General features: G+C 34.9%; 1 protein-coding gene across 3 annotated transcripts in view; it reads left to right on the top strand.

Moving 5' to 3' along the window:
* Window positions 1-16,183, top strand: part of KATNAL2 (katanin catalytic subunit A1 like 2) — a 129,698-nt gene that overhangs the window by 75,532 nt on the left and 37,983 nt on the right. The window contains exons 4-10 of one of the 3 annotated variants that reach the window (XM_031945987.1): window positions 5,621-5,754; window positions 7,164-7,262; window positions 8,401-8,499; window positions 8,685-8,762; window positions 12,960-13,058; window positions 14,345-14,408; window positions 14,620-14,738. In XM_031945987.1, the coding sequence (XP_031801847.1) occupies window positions 5,621-5,754; window positions 7,164-7,262; window positions 8,401-8,499; window positions 8,685-8,762; window positions 12,960-13,058; window positions 14,345-14,408; window positions 14,620-14,738 (692 nt within the window). The remainder of the gene's footprint in view (window positions 1-5,620; window positions 5,755-7,163; window positions 7,263-8,400; window positions 8,500-8,684; window positions 8,763-12,959; window positions 13,059-14,344; window positions 14,409-14,619; window positions 14,739-16,183) is intronic. The other 2 variants (XM_031945986.1, XM_031945988.1) reach the window with 2 other exon arrangements.

Genomic DNA, 16,183 nt, shown 5'->3' with positions numbered 1-16,183 from the left:
TGTTAAAAGGTTTAAACTTCATTGGAAGGAAAAGTTTGAATAGCTGCACACCATTTTGTAAACTGTGGATGAAAAAATTATACAGTGTCCTAGTGATTTTGCCATTAAGGTGTTTGGAATAGCTTATTTGGAGAAACAACTTATTAAAAGTTTAAGAGCTAAATATCCTAACTCTGGGTAGGTAACCTTCCCACCCCCTCATCTAGTACCACTAAAAGGAGAGTAACGGGAATGTGCTACACCCACCTCACAAGCTTGTTGGAGTAGCTAATAAAAATGATTGGAGAGGAGCATGTGCACGATGGGAAGTGCTGTTGAAATGCTTCATGTTAATACACTGCCTAAGGCTAGTGCAGTTTTGTGCCATTCTTTAGGAACAGTTTTATTGTTTTGACAAAAGTGTTATTCTTTTATTTATAGTTTCCATAAAACTAGTCAGACTATAGTAATAAATGGTAACTACTAGTGAGAGGAAACAGCGAGGGGGCATTTTTAAAAGCAGGGCTTTGAAACACATGCGAATTCTGATTATTTACAACCTAAATTCATGCTCAAAACTTCCTCAGCATTTCTTACCCCGGCAAGAAGTTCTGTAATTGAGTGATGAGGGCTTTTAGAGTTCATTGTTTCTTTGTAGTAGCAAAAGCCTGGTGGGTGATTGGACAGCTTGGGAATGCTTCTACTTGTATGGATATGTGTGTGTGTATGTGAATGCAGAGAGATGTAGTATAAAGGACGGATTTGAGATGTGTATTATGAGATCATATACATATGCATACACATGCATGGATGGATACATGTGTATGTGTGTGTGTATGAGATAAAGGTCAAAAACAGAAACTCGGGAGTTTATAGATAGCATTTTGTGTTTATGAAAACCTTTCTACACATGATTTCATTAGATTTTTACGCAACTCTTTGAGGTAAATAGTGCATGTACCCCATTTAAATAATCCTATTTAACAGATGAAGAAGTTGGGATTTGGAAAGGGGAAGGGACTTTCCCAAAGTCACATCTGATTAGTGGCAGCTCTGACACTTGAACCCAGGTCTTTTGATAGCTATTCAGTGATCTGGATGAACAATGAATAAAATTGGGAAGAACAAGATAGGAATTTTTTAAAAGCATTTTCATTTAAAGTTTTGAATTCCAAATTCTTCCTCCTTCCCCCAGGACAGCAGATACTTGTGCAATTATGTAAAATGTTTCCATGTGATTCATTTTGTATGAGAAGATTTGAATAAAAGAAAGAAAATGAAAAATAGCATGCAATCAATATCAGTTCTTTCTCTGGAGGTGAATAGTATGCTTCACCATTAGTCCTTTGGGAATGTCTTGGATCATTGTTTTACTGAGAAATAGGCAAGTCATTCATAGTTCATTGAACTATGTTCTGATTATGTTCACTTAACTATGCATCAGTTGACCTAAGTCTTTCCAGATGTTTCCGAAATCATCTTGTTTGTTATTTCTTATGGCACAATAATATTCCATTATAATCATACCACGGCTTGTTTAGCCATTCCTTAATTGATGGGTGTGCCTTTGATTTCCAGTTCTTAGCCATCACAAAATAGATCCTTTCCCCATTTTTGAATGTCTTTGGAATATAGACCTAATAGTGGTATTGCTGGATCAAAGGGTATGCACAGTTTGATAGCCCTTTGGGCAAAGTTCCAAATTGCTCTCCAGAATGGCTGGATCAGATAGGAAATTAATGAATTATGTTCTCATTAAACTTCTATTGCTAAAGAGAATTATTTAAGAGTCTGTGCCTTTATTTCTGTCATTAGTAAATTAGTACTCATGCATAATAATGCTTTTTGTATTTCACATCAGGGAAGAGAGCCCAGTTAACATTCATTTGTGGAGGGCTGTCATCAAGGCTGGAAACTTTTCTTAAACAATTAATTGTTTAAGAAATTAATTAATTCTTAAACATCCCTGAATTTATTTTTTGTTTTTCCTTTCTGAGCTAGTCCAAGTTTGATTGTTAGCTAGAATATACACACACACACACACACACACATATATATATATATATTTATTATATATATATATATATATTAGAATATATATATATATTAGAATTCTAGAAGAATACATTTGAGTTTATATACACACATATTTACATACACATTGTAGTTAAAGATCAAACTTGGACTACATATATATATATATGTAGTCTAGAATGCTATACTACATATGTATATGTATTATGGACTATACATTTTAGAATTATATATATAGTATGTATGTATATATGTGTATGTACACACACACACACAGACAGAGACAGAGAAGAGAGGAGAGGAGAGAAAAAGATACAGAGAGAAACAGAGACACAGATAGAGGCAGAGAGATACAGAGAGAGACAGAGATAGAGAGAGAAAAAAGAGACAGAGAGAGAGAGAGAAAGAAACAAAGACAGAGAAACAGAGACAAAGAGAGAAGGGGAGAGAGAGAAGAGAAAGATAGACACAGAGAGAGAGGGAGAGGGAGAGAAATATCAGCCTAGAATTCCAGAAGGTCATGCGTGTGTGTCTCCTACTGTAGATCAAACCTAGTCTAGTTCAGAATTCTAGAAGACTGTAGGTGGATATATAGATGGATGTATGTATATGTATTTGTTCTAGCTAGTAGAAGCATCTTCCTGAGCTCAAATCTGGCCTCAGACATTTATTAGTGATGCAATCCTGGGCAGTCACTTAAGCCTGTTTTCCTCATCTGTAAAATGAGCTGTAAAAGGAAATGACTAGCCAGTCCAGGATATTTTCTGAGAAAGCCCTAAATGGGGTCATGAAGAGTTGGACACAACTGAAAAATCACTGAAGAACATGCTCAGTTCATGCTAAAGACCAAACATGGATGCTTCAGAAAGGAAGAAAATGAATAAATTCAAGGGATGTTTGAGAATATATACATGTGTGGGGCAGCTGGGTGGCAGAGTGAATAGAGCACCAGCCCTGAAGTCAGGGAGACCTGAGTGCAAATGTGATCTCAGACACTTAACACTTCCTAGCTGTGGGACCCTGGGCAAGTCACTGAACCCCAATTGCCTCAGCAAAAAAAAAAAGAATGTATACATGTGTATGTAAATTTAGATAAAATAATACAGAGAATAAATAGAGGGAACTGGAATAGAAGCTTAGGTTCCAGTTTTTTTCTTAACTTCTTTGATGATTTCCAAGCAGCTGCTCCATCTTATGCTTCAGTTTCTTGATTTGTCAGATGAATATAAAATCCCCATCTTCTGTCAATTTCCTAGGGATCATGTGATCAAGACAGTCATGTAAGCGAAGTTTTGTTTTTTTTTTTTTTTAATGTCAACTACAATGCGTCAACAAAGAGAAAAAAACACAATCCCATTGTAATGGGGTTTCCTATGTATACACGAGATGTATACAGAATAGTGGGAAGTTATCCCAGAAGAAAGGCAATGGGGGAGAGGACCAGGCAGGGCCTCCTGTAAAACGTGAGAATGGAATAGTTTTGGAGGAAATCAGGGAAGAACCCGGTAAATGTGGGGAGAAGACAGCATTCAGGAATTAAGGCTAGCCTGGAGTTGGGAGTAAAGTAGGAAGGGCTTACATTCTGTAAAGGTTCTCTATTTCTCATGGAACTTCCATAAATATTTCATATTATCAGTAATATTTATTAAGCACTTGTTAAGCATCATGCCAAGTGCAGGGGAATATAAAGATTGTCCTCAAGGAGCTTATATTCCATTTGAGAAGACAATATGTAGTGCAACAAAGTGCAGACTTTTTTGTAGTGGCAAGGAACTGGAAACTGAGAGGATGCCCATCAGTTGGAGAATGGCTGAATAAATTGTGGTACATGAATGTTATGGAATATTATTGTTCTATAAGAAATGACCAGCAGGATGATTACAGAGAGGCCTGGAGAGACATGAACTGATGCTGAGTGAAATGAGCAGGACCAGGTGATCCCTGTACATGGCAACAATGATCAATTCTGATGGACGTGGCTCTCTTCAACGAGATGATTCAAACCAGTTCCAATTATTTAGTGATGGAGAGAGACATCTGCACCCAGAGAGAGGACTATGGGGACTGAGTGTGGAGCACAACATAGCATTTTCACTGTTGTTGTTTGCTTGCATTTTGTTTTCTTTCTCACTTTTCCCCTTTTTTGATCTGATTTTTCTTGTGCACCATGATAAATGTGGAAATATGTATAAAGGAATTGTGCATGTTTAACCTATATTGGATTATTGTAATCTAGGGAAGAAAATGGGGGGAAGGGAGGGAAAAAATAGGAACACAAGGTTTTGCCAAGGTGAATATTGAAAATTATCTTTGCATATGTTTTGAAAATTAAAAGCGATTATTTAATTCTATAAAAAGGAAAGACAACATGTGCATCCTCTTAAAGGCAGAGAGAGGTATTTAGAATGCAAATTGTTTAGTTATTTTATATCAGATAAAAGTGAGTCAGAGAAAAGCTGCCACTATTTGTTGAGCACAGATCAGAGCGTTCTTGGTGGGGCTGGTCTGGGAACCCAGGCCTCTGGACTCTTGGAACATTGCATTTTCTACAAGATGAGAATGACAGTGTTTTATACTCTTTTTACTAACATAGGCTTTCTCATTGAGGCTATATTACCAAATACAAATACACAAACATTCCCATGAAAAAAATTAAGTCAAAAATACAATTAAGTAGGATGTTAGTATAAGAGGGGAAAATTCTAGTTAATACTTAAGGTGTGTATTAAAAAATTCTAGTGAACACTTAAGTTGCGTATTGAATAGGGGATCAGAGAAGACTGAGCAACAACTTATAACTGCAGGGTTTCTTGATCTTCCCCATTTACTATGTGAACCTAATAAAAAGTCTTTTGCTTTTTTGTGTGTAATTCTTTATCCATAAAATGGATATTATAACATATTGAATTTATTTCTACCTTAGAAAGATATTCTGAGGAATAACTAGTAAGAATTATTTTTTAAAAAAATCTTTCATGAATACAAATTCTAAGTAATTTTAGATCATATTTTAAGTTATTTTTATTTAAAAATGTTTTTGAATATTGTATATGGTAGAAAATATGGTATATGTATTGTACATAGTGGTATTGTATATAATGTGTATATTGGTAGGTTGTTGTCCTTCGTTCTTGAAGAAGACTAAAATAATATGACTATGTTTGGATCAAAGTGCAGTGTATCTAGTCAGACTAATACAAGCTTGGAAAACTTTCCCACAGATCAAGCACAGAATGAATAGGACCCCAAAATAAGTGAATAAGCGCACAATTGCTGTCTTTGAGGGAGTCTGCTTCATAAATGAAGAGGCAAATTACTTATCAAACACAAAGTGCTACCTGATTAAACCATATATAAGGTTAAGGGAAGGTGGAAAACAGGAATATTCAGAGTAGAATGAGGAATGCAGCTTCCTGGAGGAGGTGAGTTTTGAGTCAGATTTGAAGCACATGAATCGTCAGGGAGGAAGGTCAGAGAGCATTGAGCTGGAAGCAGAAGAGTGCAAGGAGGATAGTCTTAAAGTGTATGACTCTCTTCCCTCAGGTTTGCTGTACTTCCTGATTGCTTGCTTGCTGCAAATTAAGTAGTTAAAATAATTTCCTTCAAGGTTTTTTGTACCATAGGGTGGTGAATGATGCTTCTCAGAATCTTCCTAGGATCCCTCAACATCGGCCACAGTCAAAGACGACATCAGGGAAGACATTGGAGCCCAAGTCCCCCAACAAGGATAACTCTAAACAGGTTAAAATGGAACTTCCAAAGCTTGTTTACTATAATTGATTGTGACTGTGATAGATCCTCATCAGTTGTTCACATTAAGATATAGCTACCAAAAGGAGAGATATTAGTTTTTTTTTTCTTGGGGGGGGGGAATTAAATTGATTCTCATCTAGTGCATGGTGAAAGGGGATCGTCATTTGACTCTAGATTTCATACATGACTTTTTTTGGGTTGTTGAAATCACTTATCCTTTATACATGAGTGCTAGTTTCGAAACACTTTATAAAGTCAGAAGAGAGAGAAACAGGAAAGGTCTCCCAGCCTGCAGTGACCCTACCAATGGTTCCACTTCTCTTCAAGGTTTTCTCTTGTTATGAACCCAGTTTCAGAAATACAGGCTGAAGAGAGAGTGAGACAGAGACAGACAGACAAGAGACAGGCAGACAGAAAGAAAGAAGTAGGTGGCTTTAGAATCCTGAATGCTTATGTCAAAGCCTGCGTGACTGTGAAGAAGTCCCTCCTCAGCAACTCTCTTAATACTGCAAGTTTTCAGAACAAGTGCTAGTTTACATTGATTGAAGGAGTTTTCTCACAAGGACTTCCTTATACCATGAAATTCTAAAAATTGGTCTGTATGTGTGTGTTTTAAAAACAGGTTGGTATGAATTGGGGAGTAGGGGACTTGATCATGATAGAAATGTGACTCATATCTTTATTCCTGCCATCCAAGGGGCAGAAAAAACTGAATAAGTGTAGAGAATCCATGTTAGGCAATAAGGGGAAATTGTATAATGGAAAATGAAGGTAGAAAGCTGAGAAAAAGGATCAAAAGAAATATTATGAAGGAATACTAAACTAGATCCTTGTAGTTCTTGGGTAGGTTGGCCTATGAATGGTTACCTCAGGTAATTACAATATGATGCTAAAGGTAAAAATAAGAAGTAGTGAGATAGGCTAGTTATTTCTATTCAACATGTTCTGTTGATAGGGATATGCCTTTTGGATGGCTGAGGAGAGTAGCATTACTTGGGTATATAAAAGAAAGTATTTTACGTTACATAAAGACTGATGTTTCATTCAGTTGGAATTAGGTACTAAATCACAAAAATGCTAAAGAACTTTCCCCATTCATAAGACCAACACATTATGTTTAATTTTTCAAGGTTATTTCCCCCTATAATGTGTTCCTTTAAGAACACTTGATGAATTAGATCAGTGCTACCAACTGAGAAATGTGACTGCCTACTATGTGCAGAGCACTATGCCAGGTCCATAGTCTGCCCTCATGAAATTTATAACCTAGTCGCAGGATAAGACATAAACATAGGTAACCATAATATGCAGCATTACATGATAAGTATAGCATATGCAACTGGACCAGTGTTCAGAACTGAATTTTTATCCTTGCAACTGTTTTCTTCCCTCTTTAGGAGGCTGACAATATAACTACCTCAGAGACTTCTGACTTTGGTTTAAATATATCAGGAATCAACAAAGGTGTTGGGGGTGACAATGCTCACCCCAGAAGGGTAAGTCAAACACTGAAATATTCATCATTTAAAATGGGAAGATTTCTTATAAGATTTTGAAATAAATAGGAAACTTTTTTCAATTGTAGTGCTGGTCCATTATAATCAAGACTATAACTTGTAGTACAACTGTCGTATATTATATTGAGTATTTTATTTACTCACTAATCAATAGTGGCTTGCTGATGTCATCTTTTATCTCCGATGTTGCAATCTAAATTTATACTCTCATTCTCTCTAGAATGATATCAGGATACACGGAGAAAGGTGTGATACTAAATGTCATTCTCACCCCTCCCTCAGCCCACAGATATTTGAAGTTTAGAAACTGGGGCCATTTTGAATGCCCAAGAAGGAAAGCCTTTCTTTAGTCTACACTATAATATAATATATAAAGTGTCCAAGGAGAAAAATGAAAGGGATAGCACATGAAATAGTCCCTGTGATAGAACATGGCTGGTCTGCTTGAAATCCTTGCTATAGACCATAAATATTTTATTTTATTTTTACACCTACAAGAGAAAACCATGTCACCTCAGTCACCCATTTTATATTAGGTTTGTTTATTTTCTATATGCTTAGGTTTTTTCTTTCAATAAGCTCATCTTATATTGAGAATGCATATTTCCAAAGCATAAGAATACTTGAAATGTATTGTATTGAATACTTGAATTGTATATATTGTATAATATTGTTAGATTTGGCAGATGGCACGAGTCAACAAGGATGTGATCATTTCTCTGAGTCTTTACTATATCTGGCAAGACAAAAATGCCATATATGATGTTGACATAAGACTTTTTAACCCATAGTTGAGTCTGTATGATGTAGTGGAATGAGCACTAGGCTGAGAATTAGGAGAATTGGGTTCTATTCCTGGGGCTTATACTTTAGAAAGTCACCCAATTTCTTGAAACCTCAGTTTCTTCCTTTCTAAAATATTGGGATTGTTATATGTGCTAAGATTGATTTAAGCTGTGATTCTATTAAGTACAGGCCCCCTTTTCTGTATATTTCTTGTTTTAGAAATCTCACCTTATACACTAAAAATAATAAAAATAATTCCTGTAGCTTTAATAAAATTGTCTACAATTTAGTGAAATATTTCACACAGTAAATAATCATTGTTAACTTTCAGGGTCAAGTAATTGATTTCCATGGGTTGATCACAGATGCTATCAAAGGAACAACCAATGAAATAACCTTAAACAGTTTTGACTATAATCCAGACCCTTCAGTAAGTGGCAGTTATGTTATATTTGTCTTTCAAAAGATACCAAAACCTAAATGAACTTTAGAAAATGAAATTAGAAATAGAGATCAAAGGTCATTATAACACCTTATCTTGTCTTTGTGTACACTTGTTTTTTTCTAAATTATGAAACAACATCTTAATGTTAGGCTTTTTGTTTCTATCTTCAGGTACGATTGCTAAAACCTCTTAGTGCATTTATTGGCATGAATAGTGAGATGAGAGAACTTGCGGCTGTTGTAAGCAGGGTAAGATCTGATATTCAATTCACAAATTTACTGAGCCTGATTGTGGCTAGTGGAGTGGAGTGCGTAGATTGTTTCTTTTATTAATAACAATAAATATGATCATTTATTTATAAAGTGCCCCCAATTGCAAAGATGCTCATATTTAGAGGCACAATTATGCATGATAAATAAATTATAGAATCATAAAATTACAATACAAAAAACCCATCTTGCAATAGAGACCATGATAATCAACTGAAAAAGGACTTATTTATAAGGAAGGCAGAGGTTCAGCTAAGGTAAAATACATTGTCTCCTCACCATGCCTATCCCTTGTCCCCTGGCCAAAACAAAAAACCTTCTTTAGATCTTAGTTTCAGAAAAAGGCAAAAAAAAAAAAATCAAGAAGATGACTTCATAATTTGAGGATAAACTAGGCCTTGTATCAGAGAGATCACTGATGATTCCAACCAAAAGGACTACTTCTGACTTTTTATATTTATGGAGCACAATATTAGTTAGAGTCTGGAGGCAGATAGCAGGAAGTATTCCCTGAACCATCCTTCATAAAGGAGGTGAAGCAAGAGGGTAAATCAACACTGAGAGCAGGACACTAAAGCAGGAAGGGACCTCAGAGGCCATGCAGCAGAGGTCATGCAGCTCAACCTGATGGTGGACACTTAAATCCACTCTATCTTCCACAAGTGGTACCCAGTCTCTGCTTTGGGCAGTCCATCCAGTTTTCAGATAAGTACAAGTCATGTCCTATTTTTTTTCTTTTATCTCTACATTTTCTGACTGGATATTTCATTAGCTCCCACAGCTTCAATTATCTCAATAGTAATGATTCCCAGATCTTTGTGTCTATCCCCAGTCTCTCTGTAGAACTCCAGCCCTGTACCACTGACTATCTCTCAAGTATTTTGAACTGCATGGACCACAGGGATCTCAAAATCAACATGTCCAAAACAGAACTCAGTATCTTTTCTCCCAAACCTACTCCTCTTTCTAATTTCCCTACTATCTTTCAGGAAGCCCATCATCTTCCTTGTCACCCAAGTTTGCAACATTGGTAGTATCCTCCTTACTCTTTCCTAAAATATCTAATCATGTGCCAAAGCTTGTTTTCCCTTCACACTCACTCTCCTTCCCTCCCTTCCTTCCTCTCTCCCTCTCCCTCTTCCTCTCTTTCTGTCTTTCTGTCTTTCCCCACCCCACCTCTGTCTCTCTCACAGATAGACAGACAGACACACACACACACACACACACACACACACACACTTTTCTTCCACCTCTGTACTTTTGTACTGTTTGATTCTGTGACTGGATTGCCCTCTCTCTTTATTTGTGCCTTTTAGAATCACTGCTTTCTTACGTGACTCAATAATACAAAAGAGATTAGTCCTCTCCAGATTAGTTCCCTTCCCCTCAGATTACCATTTGCTCTTTTTTTTATTTTATATGTACCTATAACTATATACAACTAGATCCTGATTAGTGCAAATAATGAATCCTCTGAAGAGATCACCCATGGTCAAATTCGAGCTATTTGAAATCAGTTAATGTAAAATATGCTAATTAGTTCCAGCCCAGTAGAAATATGTGAATTCAAATATTGTGATCCCCATCTCTACTCTGACCTCCCACTCCCATTAAAATTAAACTCCTTGAGGGCAGGATATATTTTTACTTTATCTTTGCATCTTCAATGCTTAGCACATAATAAACTTAATGCATAATGCTTATTGATTGATTGAGTGGTGTTGGTGGCAAATATCTGCTGCTATCTTGGCAGATAATAAAATTGGCAAGACACGGAATCACTTTAGACAATTTAGATTCATGGATTGATGTAAGAAACAAGATAGATTTTGAACTATAGACTTGCTTTCTAATTTTTTTGTTAACTAGTTAAATAAACATTTGGTTTTTAAATATATACTATATATTATATTATACATACATATTATATAAATGAACAAACTTTTCTCAGAGAAAAGTCTAATGTATCTTCCTGTCCCTTCCCCCATAGAGAGTAGTAAACAGAGCTGAAGGGATCTCAAAGATCATTAGTTGACCTCCTTTATTTTAGGAACCTGAGGAACAAGGTATTTAAGTGACTTATTCAAACACAGGCAGGATTTGAACTCAAAAATAATGACTCCTGAATCTGTCCTTTTCCTTGCATCACATTCCAACTCTTAATTTCTAAAAATCGTTCAGCTTTGTCAGTTATCACAATGTGCCAGCAGAAGCTGAAAGGTTCCTCAGGCTAAGCTTTTGTCACAGAAGGAAATTTGACCTTAGAATCTGTAATATTAGAAATACATGACCATATTGTAAACTCATTTATTTAAAAGATCAAACAAATAAGAATCCTGTCAATTGTAACTTTTTAAAAAGAAATTGTATTTTTTTAAAAAGATATTGCCTACATTTCCCAGTATATCTCCCACTCCAACTCACAAAGTTCTATCCCTTATAATAAAGACTTTTAAAAAGTGAAAAAATAATTCATTAAACCTAACTAGTATGGCATTATATGCACTGTTCCACACCTATAGTCTCCTATCTCTGCACAGAAATCAGGGAAGAATCTTCTCCTCTTTGAATCCAAACTTTGAAAGATGTTCAATAGCTGTATGAGCCTGGGCAAGTCACTTAACCTCTGTTTGCCTCATTTTCCTCATCTGTAAAATGGGGATAATATTAGCATCTACCTCTCCAGAGTTGTGAGGTCCAAATGAGATAATAATTGTAAAATATTTAGCACAGCACATATAAGCTATATACTTATTTCACTTTGCATCAATTCATACAAAACATATTTTTTTTTTACAAAAGGGATGATATGAACAAAATAATAAGTGAGTGTAAGCTGGCAGCATCTTTAGAGGTCAGCACAGTCCCTAAAACAGAATCCCCTCTATAGCCTTCCTAGAAAGTGGTTATATGTCCAATCTCTACTGGAGAACTTACAGTGCTGTGTATTTCACCACCTCCAGAGGCAATCCACTCTGTTGTTGGATAGTTGTGATCATGAGAAATGTCCTTCCCTATATTGAGCCCACACAAAGGATGTAGTTCATAATAATACTGGCCTTGATCTCAATTCTGGAAAAGTCTTCATTTGGAACATAGCTGGCCATACCCAGAGCCATCAAGTAAATACACCATTCCTTGGGTCTTTGCCTGTTGCCTTTTCCCCAAAGTATGTGATAAGTTAGTGATTGACAATTAAGGGAGATTGTAAAAAATTTGAAAATCGAGTTGGTCACCACGCATGAAATTTAATCTTATTAAATATAGCTTTTAACTCTAATCTATGCGGGAATCTGCTTCTTATAATGTTTGTCTTGAATGTCTTTACTAACATCACCCACATGGGTGGGTCTCATGATCTTTATGGAACATTTTACTGCAAGGATAGTTCCATGGTTGGATTTTCTTAATGACAGCATTTTTGATACAAAATACTTACAAATTCAGGTAACTTGATGCAGCAAAAAAACCTGAGAGAGTTTTCTTTTCTTTTTTTTATGCTTCTTGTGAAACTGAAGTTTAGAAACTCTAAATTAGTTATCAGTAAAAGCCATCTTAATTGTTTGCCCCAAATAGTTGCTAATGCCTCTAAAAACCCAATAAAATTAAAGTCCCAATAAGAGAAAAACCTGCACTTTTGTTTTGTAGTTGCCTTTTTTGAATTTGGTAGAAGCAATTGCTACCTGATAGAAACAGGGAGCCATCACTGGGAATAAAAAGAAATTGCTTTCTAAATAGCATTACCTCTTTTTGTGTAATGAATTAGGAAAGTATTAGCAAGACCAAGGGGAAAAAAAGAGCCCCTTGCTCCTTCAGTAACTCTGTTTCACAGTAAAAACTCATGTAATTTGAAGGCATATTCTGGAGCCTTTTTAATTATTGCCATAAATCACCTTTATTTGTTATTGACTGAAGGCAGGTGAAGTCCATAGATACAAGAATTTTTCTAGAAGTATCTGTCATCAATGGCTTCTCCAGGGAAAAGAACTGAATGTTTTCATTGCCTCCCTTTGGTGAACTAACCAAAAATTTCAGTATGTCCATGTATAATGTGAAAAGTTTTTATTACCAGCACTTTATAGCCTATTATAAGTCAACTGTTTTTCTGTCTTTGTGTTTATTATTGCTATAGAGAAAAACATTAATTTTAACAAAATGATCAAATGTGCATTGCAGGACATTTATCTCCAGAATCCCAACATAAAGTGGAATGACATTATTGGACTTGATGCAGCCAAGCAGTTAGTCAAAGAGGCTGTTGTGTATCCTATAAGGGTAAGGACGAAAAAGCTCTAAAATCATCTCTTGGGAGTTATCCCTACCTGTTATCAATTGGACAGATATATGTTAAGAGTCGCATGTAATAGGAAATGAAGTACAGGGTGTTTTGTCATCAATGAATTAGGTACTTAGCTGTATCAGGCTGCTTTGCCCAGATTAGACTAATCTAAAGCCAAATTCATAATGTTAATGTCCATTTGGAAATCTTATTATATTGATGACTTAGTTTAAGATAATTGGCTAGGTATAAAAATTCCTTAAGATCATAGGATGTAGGACCACAGACTTAGAGCTCAGGAAGTAATTGGATATATTCAGTTGTTTTTTGAATAGGATGTCATTGTCTATTTAACTTCACATCAGCCTCCTAAAAATATACCTTTTATAGTAAAAATGCCTTTCTTTAAAAAGGTATTCCTTTAAAAGGACAAAGTTCATCCACATGCTTTTATCTTGTATTACCCTCATTGAATCCTATGTGAAGCAGATGACTATTATTATCTCATTTTACTGGTGAATAAATTGAGAATCAGAAAGAAAGTGGAGATTCTTTGCTTTATTTTTTACTGAATTTGTTACTAAATGTTATTCTTGCGTGAAACATGCTACTGCAAAATGGTAGAGGTGCATAGCTACTTAATATTCTATATTCCTAAGTTTGGTCATTCTTTTTATTTTTTAAGTAGAAAGATCCTGGCAAACTTTGTACAGTCTCTATAAATTTCTCCAGACTAAAATTCAGGATAAAATATAAATATTCAGGGTTAATATAAATATAATATAAATTATAATATATATAATATAATAAAAATTTGGAGTAAATATAAAATTTAGGGTAAAATAATAAGAAATCTGTAAGAAATATTTTGAAATGTGCTACCAAATATAGTGTCTACATGCACCTTTATTAAGAATAAATATTTTTTAAAATTCAGTCAGAAAATCAAGTTGGTCATTACACATGAATTTTTTTTTTATTATAATAACTTTTTATTGACAGAATCCATGCCAGGGTAATTTTTTTTACAACATTATCCCTTGCACTCACTTCTGTTCCGATTTTTCCCTCCCACCCTCCACCCCCTCCCCTAGATGGCAAGCATCCTATATATGTTGAATATGTCCTAGTATATCCTAGATACAATTACACATGAAATTTAATCCTATTAAATACACATTATAAGAGACCTGAATTTTATGTTCTTCACTTTTATTTTTGCTAGTTTTCCTCATGCGTACAAAACATGTAATTTATCCCTGAATTTCTCTTGTTTCCATAGTATCCACAGCTGTTTACAGGGATTCTTTCCCCATGGAAAGGACTATTACTTTATGGTCCTCCAGGTAAATACACATTTTTATGTCTTCTACTTTTGTTTCTCTGTTAGTTGAGTTATCCTTTTGTTGAGTGGGATGAATTCATTTTGAAAGTGTTATAGTCCACTTCTAACTCATTGGGAAAGTTGCTATTGTATGTCTCAGCCCAGCTGAGCCCACCTTGAGATAGTGTCTGGCTTCTACCACTGAATGTTCAATCTCATTCTTGCATCTCTAGGTACTGGAAAGACTTTGCTGGCTAAAGCTGTGGCTACTGAATGCAAAACAACCTTCTTTAATATTTCTGCATCTACCATTGTTAGCAAGTGGAGGGGTGATTCAGAGAAACTCGTCCGGGTAGGAACCCCTGATCTCATTGCCTTTAAATTCTTGTAGGGTAAAAGGAAGTGAGGAGGTGAATTCCTCTGGTTTCAAAAATGATGCTTATGAAAAATTTCACTGTGGGCTTTTATTTCCCAAAAACACACACAAAAAGAATGGCCATTTTTTACTTGGCCTTTGCTCACACATCCTATGATAGCATCATTGACAAAAGACAGTTGTCCCTTCTGACTTCTAATACCTTGGGGTAATTAGAATTTTGAAACAGAAGAAAACATTTATATGACACCTACTGTGTGTCATATTATCTCATTTGATCCTCACAACAGCCATTTTACAGGTAAGGAAACTGAGACAGTCAGAAATTAAGAGATTTGCCCAAAATTCCACACCTACTAAGTGTCTCAGGAGGAATTTAAAATCATGTCTTCTGGACTTTAATCTCAGAACTCTGTGCACTATGGTGACAGCTGCCTATCAGCAATTTATTGCTCATTTTATTTTAGAAATATATTTATTTTATTTATTATTGCTATCATATGTTATTCATTATATTTTACATTTATAATAATTTATTTTAATTCATAATTTATATACATTTGTATTTATATGGATATGTTATATTATGTCATACTATATATACTATATACATATAACATATATCCATACAAATAGAAATTTATATACAATGATGTAATTTCAGACATTTATATATTATCCACATATATTATTTATAATATATTTTATATAATTATATAATTTTATTTAGTTTAAACTTATGTATTTTCTAATTATTCCTATTTTTATAATTTTTATTTTATTTGTATTGTCATTGACAGAAAAAATAGTAACAAAATAAGAATTAAAGCAATTTAGACCTTTTTCTGTCTTAGTTATTTTTAATCCCATGCATTTCAAGCAACAGCTTTTTCCCTTCTTTCATTCTCCATGATATAGCTTTTTTTTTATTAATAGCTTTTTATTTACAAGTTATATGCATGGGTAATTTTACAGCACTGACAATTGCCAAACCCTTGTTCCAATTTTTCCCCTCCTTCCCCCCACCCCCTCCCCCAGATGGCAGGATGACCAATACATGTTAAATATGTTAAAATATAAATTAAATACAATATAAGTATACATGTCCAAACAGTTATTTTGCTCTACAAAAAGAATTGGACTCTGAAATATTGTATAATTAGCCTGTGAAGGAAATCAAAAGTGCAGGTGGACAAAAATAGAGGGATTGGGAATTCTATGTAGTGGTTCATAGTCATCTCCCAGAGTTCTTTCGTTGGGTGTAGCTGGTTCAGTTCATTACTGCTCTATTGGAACTGATTTGGTTCACATGATATAGCTTTAAAAAAACAACAAACCCAAAAAACAAAACTAACATCTTTTTAGTTATTTATTTCCTACTTGGCATTTAAGGCCCTCCACCATCTGGCTCAAAGGTCCTG

This window comes from Sarcophilus harrisii, chromosome 1 (assembly GCF_902635505.1).
Source record: "Sarcophilus harrisii chromosome 1, mSarHar1.11, whole genome shotgun sequence".
Classification (NCBI taxonomy): Eukaryota; Metazoa; Chordata; class Mammalia; order Dasyuromorphia; family Dasyuridae; genus Sarcophilus; species Sarcophilus harrisii.
The sequence above is the reverse complement of the archived record's forward strand: the minus strand, read 5'-3'. Positions and strand labels throughout refer to the sequence as shown.